Here is a 27,483-nt window from a genome sequence, read left to right as displayed (position 1 = left end):
CATCACTGGCACCCTTGTAATTTGTGTGTCCTGAGTCTGTCTGCGCCCTTGACCTGAAAATTCTTGGTAAATTAAATCAAAACCATTTTGTAATGTTCAAGAAACATGTTTTCATTTGTGCAAGGAAGCAGACACCACTGCTGGTGCCAGATGTTCAAACTGTATCTTCCTAATTTGGAGGTAGCTCACTGGCAATTGGGGAGAAACTTTTAATTGAAGTCAGTTTTTCAGAGTGGGTTCCTTCTGGCAGAGGACTAAACTTGTCTGTTTGTACATAAATTCTTTCTTTATATTAAGATAAAATTCACATACTATAAAATCCACCATTTTAAAGTGTACAACTCAATGGTTTTTAGTATATTCACAGAGTTGTGCATCCATCATTATATCGAACTCCAGAATATTTTTGTAACCCCCAAAAAACCCTGTACCCATCAGCAGTCACTCCCCATTTCTTCCTCCCCCCAGTCCCTGGCAATCACTAATCTATTTTCTTTCTCTATAGATGTGCCTATTCTGGATATTTTATATAAATCAAATCATGGAATGTGCAATCACACAATGCATGGTCCTTTGTGTCTGGCTTCTTTCAAGGATTATCCATGTTGTGGCATAAGTACTGTATTCCTTTTTATGGCTGAATAATATTCCACTGCATGGATACACCACACTTTGTTTATCCATTCATCAGTTCATGGACATCTGGACCATTTCCACTTATGAAAAATACTGCTATGAACATTCATATACAAGTCTTAGTGCAGATGTATATTCACTTCTCTTGGGTAGAGTCTTAGGAGCGGCATTGCTGGGTCATATGGTAACTGTATATTTAAATTTTAAGGAACTGCCAGATTGTTTTCCAAAGCGACACAGCCATTTTACACTGCCACAGCTGTGAAAGATGAAGGCCGTCACGTACACATTCTTAACAGCTTGTCTGGGGTGGGGGAGGGTGTAATGAACATAATCTTTTGTATCTACAGCCCTTATGCACTGTCTTGATTTAAAGTGAGGAAAAATTATTTCTATTTCCTAGAAAATGCTTTGTCACTTTAATTTTTTATATCTAAGAGGTTGGGAACAATGGGAAAGCTGGGGAGAAACACCAATTTAGTTTTTTGTTCCTCAGAATTTCCTCTTTTGCTAGTTATGCTAGAGGGTAAAAAGAACAGTCAGAAATAGAAATAAGAAAGGGGGAAGAAGAAAGAGTCACTATGAGCACTCCACCTTGGAGGGAAATGAGTGACAACCACTTCAGAAACAGGTCTGCACACTGCAGGTGCTCTTAAGTTCACGGTCAGTAATCCAGCTGAGGCTCTCTCAGTTCTGGCTTGGAAATTAAAATGTGCCAGGAAAACCCTGGCATCACAGGAGAGAGGAAGAGGGAATCCACTGGGGATAAAGGAGGGAGCACATACCCTCGGGACTCACAGACATGGGCCAATCCCAATATAAAACCGCCTCTAAAAATGTGAAATGTCTTAGCCTGTGACCAAATGGGACAATGAAACCATGGCTTTACACATTCTGTGTGATTCTTTTTTTTCCCTTGCAGCTATCAGAGGAAAGAGAAATTGTGGATTTGCTGCAGAGGAAAATACTCAGTTTCCTGGGCATTAAGTGTAAAAAAGATGAGTCTGGAAGCAGCAGTGAAAAACCTGAGGAGCCGTCAGAGACCCAATCCCCTCAACCCGCACAAGCTGTGCCTTAGGGTTGAGCTGCTGGTCCACCCTCAGGCAGTCATCCCGAGTGTGGGACCTGCAGAGACTTGGGCCGACACCCACCAAGGAGTCTATAATTCCTCCAGATCAGTATTTTTCCTTGTCTTTAAAAGAGCTGTCAAGCCCAGCAAATTAAAAAAATATATACATACATACATACATGACATTGTGACTACTATGACAGTTTATGCAAATGTATTTCTTCCTAGAAATAAAAGGAATATTGTCTAGAATTAGGGAAAAAGTTCTGTTCCATCTGTTTCATCTTCTGCATCGGCCTGGGGCTCCCTTTAAGTGGTTCTAGTTCAGAGTTGCACAATCTGCGTCCGGGAGAAGATGATCAGAATCTTCTTCAACCCTCAAAGGTTTCTGGATAAATAAATGTGGAAAACACTGTAATGGAGAAATTAGGAAAAACAAATGATTATGACTCTGAATATATATATATATAGATATTTCATTTTACTGTCTAGTATTATTAGAAGAGCCAGAAGGAAATATCTGAAATTGCTGAACTGTAATCCAGCTGTCTTGATCTTTGATAATGATTATATAACTTTATAGCCTTTCTCTTGTGACCTTGTGATTGTAAAAAACTTGTGACTTACCCTCATTTGTAGCCCCTTTTTCCGGTTTTTCAACTTAAGACTCTTAAAATCACAAAGGTAACCCCCTCATGTTAATAAAGGAACTTGAGTCAACTCAGAACTAATCATTGACTTGTTTTTGTAATGGTTAGCTTAGTTCTAGCATAGTTCTACTCCTTCACATTTACAAACTGTGGCTGCTTATACTTGCTGTTGTAATGGTAACAACTCCATCTCCCCATGTTTGAATCCATGAAAAGTTTGAACTCCTTAAACTTGGGGAGACAGATTTTTGGGCGAATAGGCAGTCTGATCTCCTGCTTCCTGCCTAGCAATAAACTCTTTCTTTCTGTGAAACCCCGGTGTCTCAGGGATTGATTATTGGAGTGCATAGGGCACAAATGCATCAACACCCAGTTCCACAAGGTTCCAGGAGTTCTTTAGCCTGGGAACTGTCGGAGCTTTAAACATGCTAAATTTGCACCATGAGTGTCCAGGAATGAGCATAGGAGATGAAATGTGTAATGATTCCCAAACCTCTTTGACTAAAGCATTGAGTACAACTAAGGCATTGAGTACAGAAGCATCTCACTCAGGGCTAGTGTCCCTTAGACAGTATTTTCAGAATTGCTGATCTATACCAGTGATTGTCAATGTTGACTGCAGGCTAAAAGTCCCAAAATTTATCCCAATACATCAGAAATTCTGGCGTGAGACCCAGATATCATCATTATTTTTTTAAGCTCCCCAGGCAATTTCAATTGAGGTCAAACTTTAGAACCAGCGCACTGAGAACCAGGGGTCTAGATCATGAAAGGCTTTAAGATGCCTTCGAGGGTAAGTGCATATTTTCCCTCCTCCATCCAGGGAAAGTGCTTTATGCATCCTTTCCAGCTCACCCTGTGCCTTGCTGGTTGTAGCAGATACTGTAGGTTGCCTACTCCAAACCCTTCCCACGCTTTCCTCTGTGTTGTCAGAATCCTAACTTTGTTCAGGTAGCTATCCAGCCCTCCATGACAAGCCAATGGGACGGTAACCCTGTACACATCTCAAAGGTAAATTCTGATTTGTCTCAGTAATGGTAATCCACACCCCCTGCCAGGGAGTGGTGTAGGGTAGACATGTGACCCAATGCTAGCCAAGGAAAAGTGAGGGATTCCTTGCCAATAGAGACACATGTGCTTTGTTAGGCCCCTGGCTGCTGACTTGTCCAGGTATGATGTCTGGAATTTGGCAGCTGTTGTGAGACCACTGGGGAACAATCTAAAGATGGAAGAGCAGAAACATGAGAGGAACCTGGGTGCTTGATAAAGTCTTTAAACCACTGATATATTCAATTTTGGAACTGAACAACTGCTAATCTTCTAACTGGATGAGGCCATGAATGTCTCCTTATGACAGCTGAATTAGGATCCCACCCTACTACATCCTATTACAACCTGACCACAAAAACCCAAAGACCCAAGATCTTTCATAAACAGAGAGTCACATAACATACAAAATACCTAAAACCTTGGGAAATTCCATCATCTGCTATCCACTCAAAAGCTCACCAACCATTCTTTATCGTGTGAAGCATGAACCTGAGCTGTGCTCGTAAAAGTGCTCACCACACAGTCTGCAGGGACTGGTACAGAAACTCATCCACATCGACTTTAAATAGAAAGGTGCCAACTGATATGTTGAGAAGATGTAAATTCTTCACCTCTCTTTTCCCTCTTTCTCATCTACTCTCCACTTCCTTATTTGCTACAAAAATCAAACTGGTGACTTCTTCAATCATATTGTTAAAAGAGAAAAAATACGTATCAGTTCAAAGAGATGAGGTGGCCTCTTCTGAGACACCTGCAAGAAGTGGCCTGTACTTCTTGCTGTGATTTGTAGGAGCCTGTATCAAATGTGCAATGAGATTTTCAAATCTCAAGCTATGGATGTTACAAATATTATCAGGTTGGATCCCCCCTCCCCCAAAAAAGAAGTCTTGAGTGTCCTCAATCTTCTTAGGTAAAAAAGACTCCATTTTTTTGTGTGTGTGTGGAAAGGCTTGTCATGTAGTGCATACACTGACGTATGACCTTGTTCTTTCCATCATATGAGTTAGCTGAGTAGGGAATAAATCTGCATTTTAGGGCATGGGTTAGATTATACTGCTCTGATTTATATGGTAACAAAACAACAATAAAAATATTGGGGTGCAACTGTAGTTCAGTGATAGAATGCTCACCTGCTATACGGGAGACCTGGGTTCGATTCCCGGTCCATGTACTTCCCCCAAACAAACAGACAAGCAAACAAACAAACAGAAATTCAACAAATGGTGCTGCAATAACAGGATACTCACATGGAAAAAGAATGAAATGTGACGTGCCCACCATACAGCATACCAAAAGAGAGAGAGAGAGAGAAAATTTTGACTATTACAGAATCTAGTCAAGGTCAGCAGTTTAGGGTAGGCCAGTGTGAGCCAGTCAGCATCCCAAAAGGAAGCAAGTATAATACAGTTTAATACCAGGAGTTTACAAACTGGTCAGATTATAGGTCAGTTCATACCACTGTCACCACATGGTTGCTTAAACTATCAGAAGCCTTCCTCATCCCACTCCTGAGCAAGTTTTTTGAGGCTCTGGCACTTCAGCTATAAAATGAGAGTAACTGCTACCAAAAAGGGGTTTGGAGAGAATTTAAAAGACAGTTTCACAGGGCGGGCAGTGATGGCGCAGTGGCAAGAGTTCTCACCTGCAATGCCAGAAAGCTGGTTTGATTCCCGGTGCCTGCCCATGCAAAGAAAAAAAAGATAGTTTGCACACTGTCTGCCACACAGTAAGGGGGCAATAAATGGCTATTATTTACTCAGGAATATGGAGCATGAATGCCCTTGCAAACCGCTGCATAGAAGTGGTGACAACCAGAAGTGGTGACAATCGCTGGTTTATACGTGGGACAAAGCACAACGCAAAAACATACGGTCTCCTCACGTGCCCACCCTATGATGCGGTAGCAATGGCACCTAAGGACGGATTTTCTGTTTCTTTGCTAACTCAAGCCCAGTCCGTAAAATCTGTGCTGATGGTGAGGACTTTTCCAGAACTCCTTGGTTGGGGAGACAAGTCTCTTCTGTTCTCGGAAGGCCCTGGTCACAGGCAAGCAGCTTAAGTAAGGAACTGTCTATTCTGGGTCTCAACTTTGCCTTCGGATGCTCCTGCGTTAGTCGACCGGCTCTGATCCGGTCTCCAAGAAGCCACTGACCCCTGAAAAAGTCCTTTCTCCTCTCTGAGCTTCATGATTTTGTTTGTCCCGTCTGGGGCTCTGAGCCCCTTGGATCTGCAAAGCAATAAAGGGGGTTCCGAGAATATTTTCGGTATTTCAAAAAGGAAACTGCCTGCCTGTCAGCGCGGCTTTAGCCAACGCCCAACAACTAGCTTTCGGCTGGAGATCCCGGTAAGACCTGGCTATGAATCGGGCTATGGACCTTGATCCTCAGACGAAGGGCGAGTCTGTAACCTTTTACAGGATTGGGGGCGCCAGGATCCCCGGACTCTAGGGTTCACTAGCATGAAAATGAGCCAGCCCAGCAAAGCCATCCCCGCCTGGAGCTCTTCTCGCCTCAGCTCTCTGCAGACAGAGCCGTTTGCGCGGGTGACCAAGCCCTTTCACGCGCCACGAGGCCCCAGTGAACACGGCCCGGCCACCTCCCACAGGCGGCCTATCCAGGCCCCCGCTCACCGCGCTCGTCCCCGCCCCTCGATTACGGCCCCATTCTAGCCTCAGGGTCTTCCACCGCCCACGTTCCCCGCGGGCGCCACCCTATCCAAGGCTGCGCCCTCCCAGGAGTTCCCGCCTCCCAGCGCTGCCCTATCGGACCCGGCGCAGCTTCCCCCACCCCGCGTATCCCCACCCCTTCGTTGGGGCCCCGCCCCGCGCCCAGGTCCAGCCGGCTTGCTCCGGTCCGGAGCCATCCTCTCCCCGGCTCGTCTCTCCCCGCTCAGTCCCCGCTGGCCGGCTGTCCGGGTCGCTACACTGCGAACCTGCGCACCCCTGTGAACATGGCGCTGCGCGCGGCCCGGAGCGTGCAGACCGCTGTCTGCAGCCTGCGCGCGGCCTCCGCGCCCGCCACCTCCTGGCCGCGACGGCCCTGGGGGTTGCGGGCGGCCGCCGTCCGGACGCTGCGCACCCGCCCCGCTCTGCTCTCGGGTAAGCGCTGGCGCGGGGACCCTGCGACCAGACACGTGGGAGACGCGGGCCAGCCTCGGGGCGAGGGAGGGGCGGGCCGCGGCTCGCTCCTTCCCCGCAGGGAGTTGAACTTGTAGAATGTTAAGTTTCAACTCCTCACCCGGCCCAGATCAAAGCGAGGGTTAACCGTTTCCATGCTTCCTTTTATTAGTGCTGGATCCCTGGATTTATCTGGCCGTTTTTCCTTCCTTTTAAGTAGGCATGGAAAGGCACAATCCGCCTTCGTAGTATGAGGCTGGATGGAGACGAGAGGAAGGCGGCGTGCGAGGCGGTGGAGAGCCTGGTATGAACGCCAGGCGATGGTACCCGTGGTCGCGCACTGCCGGAGAAGCCAGGGGAAGCGTCGCTAAACTTCTAGTGACCTCAGTTTATCTCTCGTTTGTGTGCCTCGTGAGATCCTCCATGTGGTTACAAATCACAGGCTTTAGTTTACTAACTAGACTACTGAGAACATTATGTAAAATTTAAGGCAAAAACATTAAAATTAAAGCACTGGGTCTAGATTTTTGCTAGCCAAAATGAGCATAACGTTGAAGACTCAGATGTTTTCCAAACGTTAAGAGAAAGTGTCTGGACTTTTTACAGAGGAGGTTCTGCTAAAGTATATTGAGTCACTGTGTTTAGGGGTCTAAAATGAGGCCAAACGGACTTGAAATAACTGCGAAAACTACCCATCTGTTTTTGACCGTTTGTGCTCCTTAGAAAGACATAACGCCCGGGGCAAAGTTTTCTTATGTTTTTGGGCAAATATTTGACACTGCCCGATCTTATTCAGGGTGTATATACAGATCTGTGATGGCTGTTTTTTCATTTGAATTCATGGTTTTAGAAAGCTATCAGGGTGTAGGAAGAATGATAAGCATATGAAGCATAAAGATTTGCTCCTCTCTCCTTGCTAATTAATATTCCTTCAGCTATGTTGTGACATCCATAAGTTACTAATTTGAATACAAGGGTGGAGCATTTCTCAGGTAAGAATTTCCAATCTGTTTTTTTCTTTATTCACTGTTACATTATAGCTAGCTGTTTGTATTTTCTAGTTATGTGGTTAAATATTGCCCAAAATATCATTACCCATCAGGTTAAGCATCTAGGTTTTTATAGCAGACAGACCTGAATTCCATTTCAGATTCTGTCTCTTAAAGGCTATGTGGTATTGGACAGAGTCACGTCACTCGTGTAAGATTGTTTCTTGTCAGAAAAATGGAGATAACTACCTCAAAGAATTGTTAAGAGCATGGAATGAAATAATGTAACTTTTGTCCATACAATATATACATTAATAACACAATGTTACTTGTTATTAAATATTAGTGCATAGTGTAAAATGAATAGTAAAAATATTTGCCAGTATTAATATGAAATATTTTGACTGCTGACTTTGAAGGAGGAAAATGCAAAATTTTCATATATAACTCAAAACTCCAGATTTCCTGAGCCCCCAGAACCATATTTTTCACAGCTCAGTAAGAAAATAATTATTTACCTAATCTCCTGTCCACTTCTTTCCTGTTAGGCCAAGGGTTAAAGGAAAACTGTACTAATCATTTAAAAAAAAATTTTTTTTAAATATAGCATACAAACATGAACATTCTTACCATATGATCATTCCATTATCGGTACTTAAACAGTAACTCACAATATTATCACATAGTTGTATATTCATCACCATGATCACCTCTCAGAACATGTGCATCAATCCAGAAAAAGAAATAAAAAGAAAAAAATTCGTGCATACCGTACTCCCTACCCTTCCCTCTCACCGATCACCAGCATTTCAATCTAAATTTATTTTAACATTTGTTCCCCTTACTATTTTTAATCCATATGTTTTACTCATCTGTCCATACAGTAGATAAAAGGAGCATCAGACACAAGGGTTTCACAATCACACAGTCACACCGCGAAAGCTATATCATTATACAATCACCTTCAAGAAACATGGCTACTGGAACACAGCTCTACATTTTCAGGCAGTTCCCTCCGGCCTCTCCATTACACCTTAGCTAAAAAGTGATATAATGCGTAAAAGTAACCTACAGGATAACCTCTCAACTCTGTTTGGAGTCTCTCAGCCATTGACACTTTATTTTATCTCATTTTGCTCTTCCCGCTTTTGGTCAAGAAGGTTTTCTTAGTCCCTTGGTGCTGAGTCCCAGCTCATTCTAGGATTTCTGTCCCATGTTTCCAGGAAGATCCACATCCCTGGGAGTCATGTCCCACGCAGAGACGGAGAGGGCAGTGATTTTGCTTGTTGTGTTGGCTGAGAGAGAGAGGCCACATGTGAGCAACAAAAGAGGTTCTCTGGGGGTGACTCGTAGGCCTAATTTTAAGTAGGCTTAGCTTATCCTTTGCGGGGTTAAGTTTCATATGAACAAACCTCAGAGGGCTCGGCCTATTGCTCTGGTTGTCTCCACTGCCTGTGAGAGTTTCAGGAATTCTACACATGGGGAAGCTGAATTTTCCCCCTTTCTTGCCATTCCCCCAAGGGGACTTCGCAAATACTTTTTTATGCATTGTTCAAATCTGGATTTTATCAGGGCGTCACTCTGACAAACCTACAAAATCTCATACTCTACTCAAGGTTCCATGTTCTTGTGGTGTTCAATTAACCTGTCCACAAGTTATATTAGGAAATGAGCGCGCTAGTCAAAATATAAATTTTGTACCAAATAACCATTTTTTGCTTCAGTCTCACACATAAAAGTTTTAAAATATGAATGACATCTATTTTCAACACCCTGCAGTACTGACATTTCTTTGTTCTTCCTCATGCAAAAACATTTTTAAATCTGTACATTCAGTCACTATCGTACACTCTAGGCATTCCTAGATTATACCATCTCAGTCTTTATAGTCTATCTTTCCTTCTGATTTCATTTGTGTACTCAGGCCTCCTCTTGCTATCATTCTCACATTCAGCTTCATTCAGTGTTCTAACATTATTGTATTACAGTTAGGTAGTGTTGTGCTATTCTTTTTCCGAATTTTTACAATCAGTCCTGTTGCACAATCTGTATCCCTTCAGCTCCAGTTACTGAATATCGACCCTGTTTCTACCTCCTGATGGTCTCTGTTCTTAACTGAAATTCTCCAAGTTCATTCACTAGTGTTAGTTCATATCGGTGAGACCATACAGTATTTGTCCTTCTGTTTCTGGCTAATCTCACTCAGCATAATGTCCCTCAGGTCCATCCATGTTGTTACATATTTCATAACTTTATTCTGTCTTAACAGCTGCATAATATTCTATCATATGTATATACCACAGCTTGTTTAGCCACTTGTCTGTTGGTGGACATTTTGGCTGTTTCCATCTCTTGGCAATTGTAAATAATGCTGCTATAAACATTGGTGTGCAAATGTCCATTTGTGTTCTTGCCCTCATGTCCTCTGAGTAGATACCTAGCAATGGTATTGCCAGATCATATGGCAATTCTATACTTGCTTCCTGAGGAATTACAAAGAATGGCATAGTTTTAAAAAAGGCTTATAGACTTTGAAGTCAAGTGGACCTACATGCAGTAAGCTTCATAATATTGCTAGCTTTTCCTCTAATCTGGTGGTCACTCAATTACTAAATTGAGTGTGACAGCAGAGTTACTCCTAAAATAATTTTTACCATTAGTTATGGTGGCAAAGCCAAAATCAAGATGATGTTTTGAGAGGTCATAAATGTATATTTGTTTTAGATATAGCTTAAAGGGTATATTAGCTTTAATTGCTCATAATTGTTCATGTAATTAGCCAGTTCCATAGTTGTAACAGAATGACAGGAAGAATTGAATGTAGTAGCTAAATAAATATATATTAATTTGCTCAGAATCTTTTTTACTTAATAAAATAAAAAATTATTTCACTCTTTCAGCTTTTGAGTCCCAGCTATGTGCCAAACTCTGTATAGAGCTGGGAATACAAATGGAAATAAGACAGACCCTGCTCTTGCTTGCACTGTGCTTTCCTCCTTGGAGACAACTGACCAGTGGGCTATTTCAATGTAGCTGTTAAGTGCTGGGGAGAACTAGCGCAGAGTGGTGGGATAGCACTTAGATTGCCGAGGAACCTAGCCTTTTAGAGGATTAGAAGAGACTCAGGAGGAAAGGGCTACTAAGCTGAGACTTGAAGTAATCAAGAAAGGGTGGAGGGGGGTAGAATGGTAGTTTAGTGGCAGAATTCTTGCCTGCCATGCCTGAGACCTGGGCTTGATTCCCAGCCCATGCACTTCCCCACCAAAACAAAACAAAACAAAAAAATCAACAAATGGTGCGCAGTAACGGGATAGCCATATGGAAAAAGAATAAAATGTGATTCCCACCATACAGCACACACACACAAAAAAAGGTGGAAGCGAGAGTATTACAATCAGAGCAATACAAGACAACTAACCTTTCTTATCAGATTGGTCTGAAGCATTCAGTTACACCAAGTGGAATGAAGCAAAGCAAATTCCCTTATGATGGATTTTGCAACTTCTTCCTCTGAAAAGTATAAAATGTAGAAAGTTTTACAATGATTAGGGGGATGAGGAAAGCAGTTATAAGTTAAACCCTTTACTGCATATCAGAATTGTCATTAAAGCAATTTTATGCTGTTTTAAGTACAATTATGTTTCATTAAGGGCTAGGAATGAACCAGCAAGGCTTACTTTAATATAGTATTTGAATTAAACCATTTTGCTACTAACTTCTCATGCATTCTCTTTGGAAAGACACTTGGCTTAAGAGTGTAATATATATTTAGGAATACAGCATTTTGTTGGTTTTTTTTTTTTTTTTAAAGCAAGTACTTTTAACTGTAAATCTGAAATAACTTTTTTCATCTCTTGAATTTTGGGCAGTCTTTCTTGCAGGAATTGCTGAATAGTTTGACCCAGTCTTTGAACAGAAGAATCTCATAAAGCCAAGGGCTAAACTGTCCAATGAATTATGAGCAGAGCTTGATTGCTATATCAGTTAATGGCTTATCTGTGGCACAGCTCTTAAGTTCTTGTCTTATAGTTTGCTGCTTTAAATGATGGTAGTCATTCTCTTAAAAGGCAGGGTTTAGTTAGATTAAAATTGAATTTTAGGAATTCAGTCATTCAATTTGATCCCTGTGAAATTTCACTTAATAACTTAAGTTGTAGTGGGAAGTCCTGTTATGTCAATTAATAGATAAGGACACATTTTAAAAATTGCTCCAATTTTTTGCGTGTATACTGTAGACTAAGGAATGTTAGAGCAAATAATCAAACTTCCAGAATATGCACAAGGTGATTTTCTAAATGATACCTACTACTGTTGAGAAGAGGTGCCATCTTTTCACATGATCTCTGGTCTTTCCTGGGCAGTGTACTATTTAGTGCCAATGTCAAAAAGTCAAATACAAATATTGGGAAAGTCTTGCCTTTTGAAAGCATTGATAGGAAAAGGGTGTTTTAAAAAGTAGTGCTTTCTAACAGAGAACATATTTCTTATTTACCAGGTTTTCTTAAAAAGTTAGTCTTGAAATCATTGCGTCCCAAGATTTAAATAAAATCAGCAACCTCTTGAAAAAAAAAAAAGTAGTGCTGCTATTTTCCTAAAATACTGGTCTTCTATTTTAGTGCGAAAATTCACAGACAAACATGAATGGGTAACAACAGAAAATGGAACTGGAACAGTGGGAATCAGCAATTTTGCACAGGTATTGGATTGTTTTGAAATGTGTGACAGTCTGTTCTTGCCTAAATGGGATGGTATGAACTTTTAAAAAATTTTGTTTATTCTGCTCTTAGTACAAAGAGTAAGGTACTAAGAAAAATGCAAAGTGTGTTTTGAGAGAAATCTTTTTGGGAATATATGATTTGTGATAGATAGAGGCTGACAAACTATAGTCTATTGGCCAAATCTGGCTGGTGGCTGTTTTTTTTTTACAACCCTTGAGTTAGGAATGGCTTTTACATTTTAAAAAGGGTGTTTTAAGGAAAAATGAAGAATGTAGTCCCCTAAAGCCTTAAATATGTACTGTGTGGCCTATTAGGCAGAAAATTTATGTTGGCTCATCAGCTGTAGGGGATTCAGTGTATGGTTTTCTGCCTATTTACTAGGGATCCAATTTGATTTCTTACTGTTTTTTTGTTTTTCTTTTTAAAGGAGGCTTTGGGAGATGTTGTTTACTGTAGTCTTCCTGAGGTTGGGACAAAATTGAACAAACAAGGTAAGTTTTTATGTGCTCTGAATTCTTCACCTAATCTTTACCTGGAATAAATAATTTGCTTGCATCCAGGATCAGTTAAAGTGTTTCTGACACAACAGAATGCTCAAATAAAAGTAGCTTCAACAATAGGATTTATTAATAGCTAATATAAACTGTCTGAAGACTAACGGGTATAGGGCTGGTTTGGAGGCTGAGTGAATGTCATGAAGGACACAACATCTTTTGGTCTTTTTCTGCCTTAAATGTGTCAGAGATAATAAGATGGTTGTAAAATCTTCAGGCATCACATTCTCAAATGATAATATCCAAAAGTAGGAAGGAAGAGACAAGCTTTCATCTTATTCTCATTATAGGGGAGGAACATCTTCACCAGAAATTACCCAGCAGACTGTCTCTCATGTCTCATTAGCCAGTTCTACGTTAGGTTGGCAGAACCTAGTTTTTAAGCCTCACTTCATAATTTTTAAGCTGTGTAACTTTGGAGAAACTACTTAATTAGGTCTCATAAATATCTATGGGGTAATGATACCTACACCTCATAGGGTTGTTTTAAGGAGTAAATGAAATCAGTACAATGCCTGGCATAAAATAAGTGCTGCACAAATGTTTGCCAGGGGTACCACATCTATTATTCATGAGTTTCTTGACATATGTAAGCTGTACAGAATTTTAAGTATTGTTTTAGTTTGTAAGCTGCTGGAATGATATATACCAAAAACAGAATGGCTTTTAAAAAGGGAATGCATTAAGTTTATGGTTCTAAGGCTATGAAAACGTCCAAATTAAGGCATCCAGATAAAGAACTCTAAAGAAAGGGCTGATGAAGTTTGGGGTTTCTCTCTCATTTGGGAGGGCACATGGTGATGTCTGCTAGCCTTCTCTCCTCATTTCATAAGGCTTTCCTGGGGGCATTTTCCTTCTGGATCACAAAAGGTCTCTGGCTGTGTGGGCTCTGTTAGTTTTGAGCTTTTTCCAAAATGGCTCCCTCTTAAAGGGCTCAGTTAGGCAACCCCGTCTTGAATGGGTGGAGACATATCTCCATGGAAACCATCTAATCAAAAGTTACCACCCACAGTTGGGTGGGTCATATCTCCCACCCAGCAATACTGAATAAAGATCCCACCCAGCAATACTGAATAAGGATTAAAACACTTGGCTTTTCTGGGGTACACAACAGATTCAGACCAGCAGAAGTACCTATTTTCTGTACATATTTGACAGTATTAGCCATTATCTGAATAATGGCTTATAGTGCTTACATTTTCCTCCTTAATTTCCCTTATTTGAATTTTTTCAGCTTCCTGGCTCTTAATGATATGGTTTGTAAAGGTTATGTCCTTTTTAAAGGCCTTCCTAGAAACCTTTTCTTATATCACAGCAAGACATGTTTTGATTGACAAAACTGAAGGTTTTCTTTCATGGTTTTGACTACTCCACATGGCATAGATGGGTCACTCTCTTCAAGTTAAAAGCCATTGAAAAACGTGAAAACTCACCTATGCCTCCTTTCTAGAATCTGCTTGCTTTTGTTCACTATCTAGTGTCTTTAGTACCCAGAGCATTGATTTTCAAATGTTCTTTTCTAACAAAAGCTACATAAAAATTTCCCTTTAAAATCACTATTTTACCTATATTCACAAATGTTTTATTTTATAATTCAGTTCACAATATTTTCTAATTTCTTTTGGATTTCTTTGATCCACGAGTTATTTAGGAATATCATTAAATGTCCAGATATTTAGTTTTTTTCGCAATAGCTCATTGTTACTTCTAATTGAATTAGTTGCAGTTAAGGATCACATTCTATACAATTTCATTTTTTTTTGAAATTGTGACTTATAGTATAGCAAGTGGTCTGTCTTCATGAATGTTCCATTTGTAGTTGAAAAGATTCTATATTCCTTATTTGTTGAGTACAGTGTTCTATAAATCTCAGGCTAAGTTGGATGATGAAACTGTTCAAAATGACCTTACGGGTTTTTTAATGAGAATAATGTGAAGTTTTTCAGTAATAATTGTATATTTGTTGATTCTCCCTTTAGTTCCATCAATTTTTGCCTGGTACATTTTGAAGCTCTCTTCTTAGGTGTACATACTTTTAAGATTCTTAGTCTTCCTGATGAATTGACCCTTTTAATATGAAATATCCCTTATCTCTGGTAATTGTCCTTGTCTTGGCCTCTATTTGATATTAATGTACCCATCCAAGCTTTCTTATATTTATTGTTTGTATGGTATCTCTTTCCATTCTTTTAATTATAACTTCTTTGTGTCTTTATATTTAAAGTGCATTTCTTGAAGACAATTTATAGTTGGGTCTTATTTTCTTATCCAGTTCTATCTGCCCTTCAATTGGAATGATTATTCCATTTACCTTTAATGTAATATTGATATAGATGAGGTTAGGTCTAAATGCTTTTGCTCTTTGCTTTCTATTTGTCCTGTTTGTTTTCCCTCTGCTCTCCCATTCCTGCCTTTTTTTTAGTAAACTGGATATTAGTGTTTGATTTCATTCCCCCCCCCCCCCTTTTTTTTTTTTTGCATGCTGTATGGCAGGGACACATTTCATTGTTTTTCCATGTGACTATCCTGTTATTGCAGTACCAATTGTTGAAGTTTTGTTTGTTTGGGGTGAAGTGCATGGACTTGGAATCGAACCCAGGTCTTCCACATGGCAGGTGGGAATTCTACCACTGAACTACCCTTGCACCCCCTCCTACATTGGTTTTTAAACTCTTCTATTCTTTTTACTATTTTTAAGCAATTATTCTAATATGCTACTTTATCAGTTTGAGTTAATATTGTATCACTTCATGTAAGAAACTTGGAATGGTATAATTTCATTTGCCAGTGCATTCAATGTGCTATTGTTTTTAGTATGTTTTACGTCAACATATGTAACAAACTCTACAACGCAGTATTATAATTTTTGCCTTAAACAGTGAAGTGTCCTTTTTAGGAATTAAGAAAAAAATATAGTGAACGTAGTGTTTTATATATTTGCCATGAGAAAAAAACCTCTAGTTTTCTTTCTGTACATCTGAGATCTCATCTTGTATCATTACCTTCAGCCTGACAAACTTCCTTAGTATCTCTTGCAGTGAAGGTCTGCAGTGACTGTTTTCATTTATCTGAAAATATTCATATTTTCCATTTATTGTTAATGATATTTTTGCTGCATACAGAATTCTAGGTTGACAAATCCTACTTCCCTTCACCCACCAGTACTTTGCAAAGTTTTCATTCATTTGTTGCCTGGCTTCCATTTTCCTAGATGAGAAGTCAGCTATTATTCCTATTGTCATCCTCTGTAATGTTTTCTTTTCCTCTAATTGCTTTCAAGATTTTTAGTAGTTTGACTATAATGCACATAGGCATGGTTTTCTTTATATTTATCTTGCTTGAGATTTGCTGGGCTTCATGAATATGTAAGTTGATATTTTTTCACCAAATTTAGAAATTGTTTTGTCATTTCTTCAAATATATATATTTTTCTACTCCATTTCTTTTCTCCTTTTGGGAGTCTAATTATATATATGTCAGATCACTTGATACTCTATTATCTCACACGCCACTGAGGCTCTGTTAATTAAAAAAAATTTTTTTTAATTGAGAAATCTTTACACACATACATTCTATACATGGGGTACAATCGATGGCTCACAATATCATCACATAGTTGTGTATTCATTACCATGATAGTCTTTTTTTTTCATGATAGTCTTTTTAGAGCAGTTCCATCACTCCAGAAAAAGAAATAAACAGAAAAAAGAAAAAACTCATACATACCATACACCTTACCCCTCCCTTCTCTTGATCACTAGTGTTTTCATCTATCCAATTTATTTTACCCTTTGTCCCTCCCATTAATTTATTTTTTACCCATATTTTTTACTTATCTGTCCATATCCTAGATTTAAGGAGCATCAGACACAAGGTTTTCACAATCACACAGTCACATTGTAAACATTACATCTTTATACAATCATCTAGGCTACTGGAACACTCTTAATTTCTTAACTCTGGTCTTTAGGTTGTATAATTTCTGTTGCGTTTTTAAAGTTCATTCACATTTTCCCTGCTGTCTCTAATCTGTTATTAATGCCATCCAGTGAATTATTTTAGATATTGTGCTTTCTAGCTCTAGAATGTCCACTTCTTAAATAATTTGTTTCTCTGCAAGTATTCCTCGTCCCCTTGCTCATTATATATAACCTTTTCTTTTCATTCACTGAACATATAATTACTACTATAAAATTATCTGCTAATTCTAATAGGCATGCCATTTGGGATGTTTTTGTCATACTTTCTGTATGAACTATTTTGCCCTTCTTTCTAGGATTTCAGCCCTCAATTTCCAGACATCCTGGTAGCCCCATACTCCATCCTCTGACTCCCCAAGCAAATAAGATAGGGCTCTCTGCTTGTGTTCTAGTCACCCTATGCTGTTGGATGATGTATTGTTACCAAGGGAAAAGAATCTCATTGAATTTGGTGTCCTTTCAAGGACTGGGTCCCCTTTTGGTCACTCTACAGATCCTTAGATCTGTATTATAATAATATATATATTATAATATAAAAAATATATAATTGTTTTTTATATTTTGTTCAGCTTTTATAATGGTCATCTGCAAGAAGGTTAGCCTGATAGGAGTTATTCCACCATTACTGGAACCTCCTAATATTTTAATTTTTTTCTGAGCCACAATATATTGAAATAAAGTTGAATTTTATTAAATTTAAATATACTTGGTATTCAGATACATCATCATTTGTTATTTACTGTGCCCGTTTTATTAAGGATATTCATATTCTTATAGGTGATATGAGCATAACAAAACCTGTGACTTTATTTTTAAAGCTAGATAGATTTTTTTATTTTATCATGACTGTATTACCTTCCACGTTTATATTTTCAGGGTATTATTTTTGACATGTAACATTTTCATCAATTTTTTGCTTTTAGAGGAGTTTGGTGCTTTGGAAAGTGTGAAAGCTGCTAGTGAACTTTATTCTCCTCTATCAGGAGAAGTAACAGAAATTAATGAAGCTCTTGCAGAAAATCCAGGACTTGTCAACAAATCTTGTTATGAAGATGGTAAGTTGTTGCTGAAAATTTTTCAAAGGCTTATTGCTGTAGTTAATATTTAATCTAGAATTTAAAGCAAGCTTAGTCAATTGTGATTTAATCTTTTTCCACTTCCTGGAATCAAACAAAATTGTTCTTCTGTTTTTAAAAGGAAAACACTGATTAGCTGAATACATGAGATTATGCTTAAGATAACTGATTATTAAAAATATTGCCTTATTTTTCAGAGTTCTTAGTGTCATAGTTGTGGACTACTTGATTATAATGTTTCTTCAGATGTAAAGCATCCACACATTGTGTGATGTAGATGGGAATAGAATGATACTGCCTTTCTCACGTATTAGTTCATTTTGATCCTCACAGTAACTCAATGAGGTAGGCTATCAGCAATTTTATGCATTTTGTAGATGATTTAGGACTCCAGAGGATTTATCTATTAGGGTCACACAGCCAATAAATGGCAAAGCTAGGATTAGCTTTCTGTTTTATATCACTTAGCCCTTCTACCTCTCCTGTTTTGTTGGTGTTCCTTTCATTAAAGAAGGATACACCTGGCCTTATGTATTTGGCATCCTTATTTACATTTTTAAATGTCAGCTGTTGATATTTATTACAATCCGAGTTCTCAATCCACTATGATAGACTCTATCTGGTTGGAATTCTTTTCAGTTGTGATATAAAAGCACATTAACTGAATTCTGAAAAGCTCCCTGAACAAATATTTATTGAGTGGTTTATGTAAAAAGTACTAATTTTGAGGCATTCAAATATTTATTTTGATTTGTACTCTAAAAAGACAATTTGGGATGAAAGATCACTTTTTCCCCTTTTGATTGCAGGTTGGCTCATCAAGATGACACTGAGTAACCCTTCAGAACTTGATGAACTAATGAGTGAAGAAGCATATGAGAAATACATAAAATCTATTGAAGAGTAAAAATGGAACCCCTAAATAAACTAGTCTGAAATAACTTATCCAGCAATATTTTAAATTACTGGTGGATAAAAATTTGTAATTGCAACTTTTTAGCAGTACCAATAGGAAAACAGAAACTATTCATTCCAACTATGTTACTGAAAAAAATACTCCTTAACTTTCTAATGATAGCAGAGAAACACAATTTGCATCTTTTTTTCACAAACTCAGTGATTTAGACTAGGATCTAGTTATTATATTCAGAATTCATGAAATTATCTGAGGTAAAAACTTCTTGTAAAAATTATGTAATGCATGGGTAACATGGTTACTTTAAGCTTACATGATATTCTGTCTTACATCAGTCCCTGGATTTGAGTCAGAATACCCTCAAATTTTCAATGGAAATAACTGGGAGTGGAGGTAAGTTTTTGTTAGCTGTATACTGTCAGTGAGGAAGAGTACTATACCACTTTTGCTGGTGGTGTTTTATACAGTAAAGCAACAGCCTTGCAGCAAAAGAAGAAACCCTTTAATAACAATAAAACATTCAACTTCTCCATTAATCATGCGTTTTTGTTTTGATGTTAATGTTTCAGTGATTCTATTTGTTGAAATGGTACTTTAGTCAAAATCTGATTTTTCTTGATTAAAGATCTAATTGCCTGATAGCTTTATGTATTTATTTTTATTATCTTTGGTATAATCAAAAAATAAATAACTAGCTTTGGTTTTCTGTCATGCTAGATTAAAAGAGAGAAGACAAAGAAAGGTGAAAATTTTGGTCAGCATAACACACAGTAGTCTTAAGAAGTTAAACTATATTAAGACTTCCACTTAAGTAATGAGAATAGAAATGGACACAGAGTGAAACTTTATGAGCTCAGACACTAAGATGAATACTGTTTGCAGCTTAAGTATATATATATAAGTTCAGAGTGCTAAGCGTGACATGTTCAATGGTTAATATGCATATTCTCTAATTAAGCCTCAGCTGTCGTATGCTGATACTTTGGGGGAAAGGTTTATTATGTACACATACATACACACACAGATACAGAGCCAGAAAGGCAGACAAACTGCTCTATCAGGTACAACGAACAAGAAAAGGGAGGTTTTAGATACAATTACCTTTTCATGGTGAATAAACAGCAAATATGAGAACCTAGAGGAAGTGTGTAGGTAAATAACATACAAATCTTCAACAAAAAAGAAAACAATTATTGCCAAGGTATTCTGGATAACTGTCTATTTTTTTTATGTAATCAGGTTATTGACTACTAAAAGTAGGAAGTAGAAATGGCCTTAAGTCCATCAGTGATTGTGGTCTCTTTCCGAAATAGATGAGTGCCTTTTTTTTTTTTTTTTTTCGCATGGGTAGGCACTGGGAAATGAACCCGGGTATCTGGCATGGCAGGCAAGAACTCTGCCTGCTAAGCCACCATGGCCTGGTGAGCAGCTTTTTATTCCCCTTTCCAAAGACAGACAAACTATCTCTGTAACACCCACTCTTTTATGAGGTTGTTCAAATAGTAGACTATAGCAAATTGGTTTTTCACTAGATAGAATATGGGGCCAATTCCACCCTCACTTCTATCCTAGTGCTGCCAAAAACAGGCTTTGAAGGGCCTTCAAAATTGACTAAACAGGAAATTTAATTTTGTAAACCTCATATTCCTTTTGAATATTTTCGGCCTTATATAGCAGTTCAATAAAGGTTTTGAAGAGTATCTCCTAATAAACTCAAGAAATGGAGAAGATTGCCTGGAAAGTTTAACAGTTTAAAGAAGTTAACAGTATTAGGTTTTCATAAACCACTTAAGGGCTATCTACAAAGGCATGCTAGTATGAAAATGAGGTAAATGTTCTAGAGCCACTCCCTTTAACATTAGAGTTTCCAAATGGGATGAAATCCAACTGAAAGGAAAATTGAAACTCAAAGGTAAAGTGATTTGCTTACCTCTCCATAAGGCCAAATGCTTGGGTTGGAGGGGGCTGGAGCTATGTTCTGCTTCATTTATGCTATTTGCTTATTAGTTTTATTTTAAAGAAACTCCTCTAAAAATGCTTATTTGCTAAAGATGATCAAAAGTTAAAATATAGTTTAAATAATTTTGCAGATTATATCAGTTATAAATTTTTATTTGCAACTGTATTCTTTGTGTAGTTTTAAAGCCTTCCAAATTTTAATCTTTAATAATTTGATTTGTGAGAATAACAAAAATTATCTGTAAATAGAATATCAAAACACATTTGACAAAAAAGGAAAATAAGACTTCATCACACTAAAAACATTTATGCAAAAACAAACTTTATCATTCCCGGTGCCTGCCCATGCAAACAAACAAACAAAGAAACAGACTTTATTTATCAAGAAAGTAAAAAAGCGATGTCATCAACATGGTGACAGAAGACATCCTGTGAAAAAGACTTGCTAGAGATTTAGCAAATAAAAGAACAAATCCCACTTGCTTAGAACTCTGGTCAATGGCAGAGATGGAGAAAAACTCCACAAACACTTCAAGAAACAAAAAATATCACATAAGTAAATTCTGTCCCAGACTGTCATTCCTCTCCCCCTCACTTGGTCCCATGCAGCTTGGGAGTTGCACAGAGGCAGCATGGCCCAGGTGCCTTCTACCGTGGGCAGACTGCAGACCAACTCAAGCAGCAAGTCAGAACTCCATGCATATACAGGCATAGGGCCCCAAGTCTACCGAGACCCAGGGAAGAACACAAACTGCAAAGGAGTGCTTCATAGAAAAGGATCCCTGGGAGGAGAGAGGGAAGAACCCATACTAAAATGGAAGGAAAAAAGGGGAGGGGAATATAAAACTGAACTGCTGGGTGGGCCATGGTAGCTCAGCAGGCAGAGTTCCTGCCTGCCATGGCAGAGACCCAGGTTTGATTCCTGGTGCCTGCCCATGCAAAAAAACCTGAACTGCTATAAAATAGGATGAGCCCCAGAATTTAAAAGTGTAAGGAAAATGGGGCACTGAGTGAGGGAGAGAATTTAAACAAATCACAGGAGCTGGGGGGAAAAGTCTGCACAAAAATGAATGGAACAGATCAAGATACCTGAAGAAGGAACAGATGAAAAAGAAGTTCTCTCTTGGAAGTGACAAAAATTTTATCATGTAGCCAAGGCAGAATCAGATGACGAGCTGAAAAAATCTAAACAGTTTCTTAAAACAGGTTATTCTAAAGGGCTAGATTAAGCTAGACCAAGCATCAAAGAGCCTTAATACAAAGGCGATCAAGAATAAAACCCTAGGCAAGTGGGCCTTCAGATTTAACTCTAGATAACCAGGTGCCTAGACATCAGCCAAAAATTACAAGCCATGCAAAGAAACAGGAAGATACGCCTGTCAAGGGAACAAATTAAAACTTCAGAGAAGAGTCAGAAGTTGGAACAAAGATGTTAAAACAAATCTAAAGCAATTCAAGATGCAGGGAAATATGCAAAAGGATGAAGAAACAGTGCTAAATGGTGTGTGACTGGTGGAATGGGGAAGTTTAGAATCATGCATATCACCAGAAGGAAAGTTGGAGGTTAAAACGTGGGAATATATAATACAGTGAATCTTGTGGTACACAATGTTTGTGATTAACTGCACAAATAAAAATAGTTCTTTCATGAACTAAAACAAATGTATGACTATTATAAGGAGTTAATAGTAGAGGGGTATATAGGAAAAAATTGCAAACTATGCACTATAATTAACAGTAATATTTTAATACTCTTTCATCAACAGTAAATACTATGGGGTTCAGTAATGGGGGAGTGGATAAGAGGTATGGGAGGATTTGTGTTTTCCTTTTTTTTTTTTGGAGTAATGAAATGTTCTAAAATTGATGATGGGGGTTGTATGTACAACTATGTGATGCTACTGTGAGCCACTGATTGCATAACTTGGTTTGTATGGTGTGTAAATACATCTCAATAAAACTTCATTAAAATGAAGATATTAAGAGGACCATGTGTGAGAAAGAAGAAATTGAAGGTATAAAAAGAAACAAAAGAAAATATGGGGATGAAACGCACAATAGTAGATTTAAAATACACCAGAGGCATATAACAACAGACGTGAACAGGCAGAAGACTCAGCAAACTAGAAGACAGGAGAATTGAAATTATAGTCAGAAAAACAGATAGAGAAAAGAATAGAAAAAACTGAGCAGTATCTCAGGGATTTCAGTGACAACATAAAGAGCACAAACATAGGCATCATGGGTGTCCCAAAAGGCAAAGAGAAGGAAAAGGTGGCAGAAAGAATACTTGGGAAATAATGACTGAAAATTTCCCAACTCTTCTGAAAGACATTTACATGTCCAGGAAGCACAACATATTTCAAACAAAGAATAAATCCTAGTAGACCTATTCTAAGACACTCACTAATCAGAATGTCAAATGCCAAAATAAAGGGAAAATTCTAAAAGCAACAAGAGAAAAGAGATTAATCACATACAGGGGATCCTCAATAAGACTAAGTTCCAATTTCTCATCAGAAACTATGGAGATGATTATGCAGTGGTATGGTATATTTAAGTACTAAAAGAATAAAACTACTAAAAAATTCTTTATTCAGCAAACCTGTCCTTCACAAATGAGGGAGAGTTTAAAGTATTCACAATAAAGAGAAGCTAAGAGAGCTCATCAACAAAACACCTGCCCTATACTAAAGGTAGTTCTGCAGATTGAAAGGAAAAGACAGGAGAACATGACTTGGAGTCAAGTGAAGAAATGACTGTCAGGGGAACTAGAAGGGTTAATACAAAATTCCATAGTACTGTATCCTTAATATACAACTCTACTCTTTAATTCATATAAGAATCAGATAAAATTAAATAAGAAAAAGGTATATTTCCTGATAACAGGTGTGCAAAATGTAAAGTGGGACAAAATCAACATAAAGAAGGGAAACAGGGATATAGTAGGAGAGAATGTATGATAGTGAAGCTAAGGTGGTACTTTTACAAATTAGTAGGTTACAGATGTAGATTGTATAATAGAAACCCCAGGGTAACTACAAAGAAAGTATTTTTAAAACACACAGAAACAGAAAGGAGAAAGGACTCAGATACATTTCAAAAGATCAACTATACAGAAAAGGAGGGTGCAATAAACAAAAAGAGGGACCAAAAAAAAAAAATGACATATAAAAACAAAAGGACAAAATGGCTGAAGTAAGTACAATGAATATTCAACATTGTATTGGAAGTTCTAGCCAGAGCAATTAGGCAAAAAAAAGAAATAAAAGGCATCCAAATTGGAAAGGAAGAAGTAAAACTTCCACTATTTGCAGATAATATGTTGCTCCTACATATGAAAGTCCCAAAAAATCAACAAGGAAGCAACTAAAGCTAAAACAAATTCAGCAAAGTGACAGAGTACAAGTTCAACATGCAAAAATAAGTAGTGCTTCTATACACTAATAACGAGAAAGTTGAGAAGGAAATCAAGAAAAAAATTCCACTTACAATAGCAACTAAAGAATCAAATATCTAAGAACAATTTTAACCAAGGATGTACAGGACTTGTGCCCAGAAAACTACAAAATATTGCTAAAAGAAATCAAAGAAGACCTAAATAAATGGAAGGGTATCCTGTGTTCAAGGATTGGGAAGAATAAACATAGATAAGATGTCAATTCTATCCCAAGTTACTTACAGATTCAACACAATCCCAATCAAAATTCCAACAGCATTCTGTGACAATATATTTGGAAAGGTAAGGGGCCCTGAATATTCTAAGCCATCTCGAAAAAGAAGAAAGAAGTTAGAGGACTTACATATCTCAAAACTTATTACAAAACCACAGTAATCAAAACAGCATGATACTGGGGCACAGCGGTAGTTTAGTGGTAGAATGCTTGCCTGCCACTCAGGAAACCAGGGTTCAATTCCTGGCCCTGCTGTCTCCAAAACTCTTTGTTCTGCAGAGAGTTTTAGGGGAGCCACATGAAAAGAAAGTGAGCTTCTTGAAGTTGTTTATTGGAGCTGCTTAGTTGATTATATACCTTTGCTATTGTTACTATTTTTAGAACAGTGTTGAAGTCATACATACTAAAGAAATACATACGCATGTGAAAAGATTTTCTTTAAGTTGTTTATCAAGAACCAGCCACGAGGAACATTTTCTAAGGGAGGAAAACATCTTGTATGAAGGAAAACAGGACACCTAGCTGGCGCAATCCCAAAAGGCCAGGCTGTTTTCAACCTTGTCATGAGGCTTTCCGTCATTCTTATGGAATCTTAGCCACGAAGCACTCTACCATACCGCCACTCTCCCTCCATCCCCACCCCCACCCCCACAAAAAAAACAACTCAGCATGGTACATAGGGTGCATGGGTGGTTCAGTGGTAGAATGCTCGCCTTCCATGTAGAAGACCAGGGTTTGATTCCCGGACCATGTACCTAAAAAAAACAAAAACAAAAACAAACAAAAAACCAGACATATAGACCAAATGAATTGAATTGAGAACTCAGAAATCAACCCTCACATCTATGGCCAACCAATTTTTGACAAGGGGGCTAAGACCACTTAGATGGGAAAGAATATTCTCTTCAATAAATGGTGCTGGGAAAACTGGATCTCCATTTGCAAGATGAAAGTTAACTCTTACTTCACAGCATATAACAAAAATTGACCCAAAATGGATCAAAGACCCAAATGTAAGAGCCAGAACTATAAAACTCCTAGAAGAAAATGTAGGGAAGCATCTTCAAGACCTTGTGTTAGGTAATCATTTCTTAGACTTTACACCCAAAACACAAGCAACAAAAGAAAAAATAAATGGGACCTTTTTACAATTAAACTTTTGTGCCTCAAGGGACTTTACCATGAAAGTAAAATGAAAAGCCACACAATGGGAGAAAATATTTGGAAACTACATATCCCATAAAGGTTTAATATCCAGAATATATAATGAAGTAATTCAAAGGAATTAAAAGCAAGGAACAGATATTTGCACACCAATGTTCACAGTGGCATTATGCACAACTACCAAAAGATGGAAGCAACCCAAATGTCCACTGAATGATGAATGGATAAACAAAATGTGGTATATGCATACAATGGAATATCATTCAGCCATAAAAGAAATGACGTTCTGATGAATATTACGACATGGATGAAGCCTGAAGACATCATGTTGAGTGAAATAAGCCAGACACAAAAGGACAAACATTATATGATATCACCGATATGAAACTAGGATAAGCAAACGTACAGAGTCAGAATCTACGATATAGGGTACCAGAGAACAGAGGAGAGATAGACAATAGAGAGTTAAGGCTTAAAATGTAAAATAGAACAATAAAGTTTCTATTTGGAAGGATAAAAAATTTTAGTCATGGATAGTGCTGATGGTAGCATAACATTGTGTATGGATACAACAACACGGAATTATACATTTGAATGTGATTTAAAGGAGAATTTTTAGATTGTACATATTAATAATATAAACTAAAAAGAAATTAATTTAAATTTTTCAGGTTCTTTACATGTCTCTAGAATAAAAACTTAAAAATAAACATAAGGCACAACAATGAACCCTAAGTCAAACCATGGACCACGGTTAAGAGTACAATTATTTAAAACGTGCTTTCATCAGTTTGAATAAATACCACACCAATCAAGGGGTTAGTAATAGGTGGTATATGGGAATCCTGTGTTTTATCCCTGCCTGTTGTATAAATGGACATCTTCTCTAATAATAATAATTTTAAAAATGCCAATGCCCCTGTCACAGGGTTGTAGTGCCACAGGAGAGAAATTCAAGGATCGTAGATTGGTACTGCCAGGGGATTCAAACCAGCAGTGCTCTCCAGTCAAGTAAGCCGGTGCTTAAGAAGTTAAAGAATAAACCTTACTCTGAAATTTTCGGCCTCCATCACCGTAGCATAGTGGTTGGAGGTTTGGGGTCGAGTCTGTCCCCCAGGTCACATCTGGTCATGTCCGAACACAATTTTGGTTGTCACAACTTGGGTGTTACCAGAACCTAATGGGCAGAGGCCAGGGATGTTTCTAAACATCAAAGCCCAGGGCAGCCTCCGACAATGGGATTATTCCGTCCCAAAGGTAGCCAATGGCGATGCTGCGAAGCCCTGCCTGAGCAACTGTGGCGGTGCCTGTCTTTTATCCAAGTTCCCTCGCGCTCTCAACCCGAGGGTTGCACAGCAGTTAGACACCCAGCCCCGCCGTCTACTTCCCCGACGGTGGTCACCCTGTACCTCGAGAAGGGAGCGTCGCCCCGGCTTCCTCAGGCGCTCGTGGCGGGGGTCCGCGGCCTAGTCCGACCAGAGGGACCAGATGCGCGACAGCGCAGAGCCTGTCGGGAGCACGCGCCAACCGCCACCAGCGAGCTCGCCGTGAGGCGCGCTCCCTCGCGTCACTTCCGCTACGGACACGGGCGGGTCGCCTCCAGGCCACGCCTACAGTGTCCGTAACCCAGGGCAACGGCCGGGCCTGCGGCGGAGTGAGTGGTTCTCCAGCCCGCGGGCCGCGACTACCTGACCCGGGGCTTTCCACGCCGCTCGGCCCCGCATGAGAGTGTGAGCGGCCGCGGCGGCTTCCCCGCCGCTGGGGAAGGCCCCAGACCACCCCAGGGCGGTAAAGCGAGAAGCCCTGCCCAGTTTTAAAATACGCGGCCTTCTGAGTGAATGAAGCTTGAGGTAGAAGCAGTGCGGGACAGGATGGGGTAAGAGTAGGCGGGACTTGGGGGAGGAGCGGGACGCAGTGGATTGGGGCGGTGGGA

The 27,483-nt window shown here is 38.9% G+C and overlaps 3 protein-coding genes and 1 long non-coding RNA gene across 7 annotated transcripts in view; 3 read left to right on the top strand and 1 right to left on the bottom strand.

Annotated features, from left to right (window-relative positions):
* The window catches only part of LOC143659804 (polycystin-1-like protein 2), a 97,524-nt gene extending 95,530 nt beyond the window's left edge, over positions 1 to 1,994 (top strand). For both annotated transcript variants that reach the window (XM_077133106.1, XM_077133105.1), the window contains exon 43: positions 1,559 to 1,994. In XM_077133106.1, the coding sequence (XP_076989221.1) occupies positions 1,559 to 1,714 (156 nt within the window). In that variant the 3' untranslated portion in view covers positions 1,715 to 1,994. The remainder of the gene's footprint in view (positions 1 to 1,558) is intronic.
* On the bottom strand, positions 1,041 to 27,426 carry LOC143659811 (uncharacterized). Its single transcript, XR_013163757.1, has 5 exons — positions 26,960 to 27,426; positions 25,063 to 25,141; positions 10,928 to 11,019; positions 8,582 to 8,804; positions 1,041 to 2,117 (listed from the first exon to the last, which is right to left on the bottom strand). It is a non-coding gene; the product is annotated as an uncharacterized LOC143659811 (long non-coding RNA).
* GCSH (glycine cleavage system protein H) lies at positions 6,225 to 18,782 on the top strand. The gene is made up of 5 exons (XM_077133119.1): positions 6,225 to 6,502; positions 12,126 to 12,205; positions 12,655 to 12,718; positions 17,685 to 17,816; positions 18,647 to 18,782. Exons 1-5 carry the CDS (start codon positions 6,355 to 6,357, stop codon positions 18,742 to 18,744), a joined length of 522 nt encoding a protein of 173 aa, XP_076989234.1. The 5' UTR covers positions 6,225 to 6,354; the 3' UTR covers positions 18,745 to 18,782.
* C16H16orf46 (chromosome 16 C16orf46 homolog) overlaps positions 27,125 to 27,483 on the top strand; it is a 28,576-nt gene continuing 28,217 nt past the window's right edge. For 2 of the 3 annotated variants that reach the window (XR_013163755.1, XM_077133109.1), the window contains exon 1: positions 27,125 to 27,426. Coding sequence is in view for 1 of the 3 variants with exons in the window: in XM_077133109.1 (XP_076989224.1) it covers positions 27,389 to 27,426 (38 nt within the window). In the remaining 2 variants the exon portion in view is untranslated. The remainder of the gene's footprint in view (positions 27,427 to 27,483) is intronic. The other variant, XM_077133110.1, reaches the window with a different exon arrangement.

The sequence above is a fragment of the Tamandua tetradactyla genome, chromosome 16, assembly GCF_023851605.1.
Source record: "Tamandua tetradactyla isolate mTamTet1 chromosome 16, mTamTet1.pri, whole genome shotgun sequence".
NCBI lineage: Eukaryota > Metazoa > Chordata > Mammalia > Pilosa > Myrmecophagidae > Tamandua > Tamandua tetradactyla.
This window is presented reverse-complemented; position numbering and strand designations above follow the sequence as displayed.

Excerpts from the sequence above, each read along its gene's own strand:
- GCSH (XM_077133119.1), top strand. The coding sequence starts at position 6,355 with ATGGCGCTGCGCGCGGCCCGGAGCGTGCAGACCGCTGTCTGCAGCCTG. Across the intron at positions 6,503-12,125 it reads CCGCCCCGCTCTGCTCTCGG|TGCGAAAATTCACAGACAAA; the intron begins GTAAGCGCTGGC and ends CTTCTATTTTAG. Across the intron at positions 12,719-17,684 it reads GACAAAATTGAACAAACAAG|AGGAGTTTGGTGCTTTGGAA; the intron begins GTAAGTTTTTAT and ends TTTTGCTTTTAG.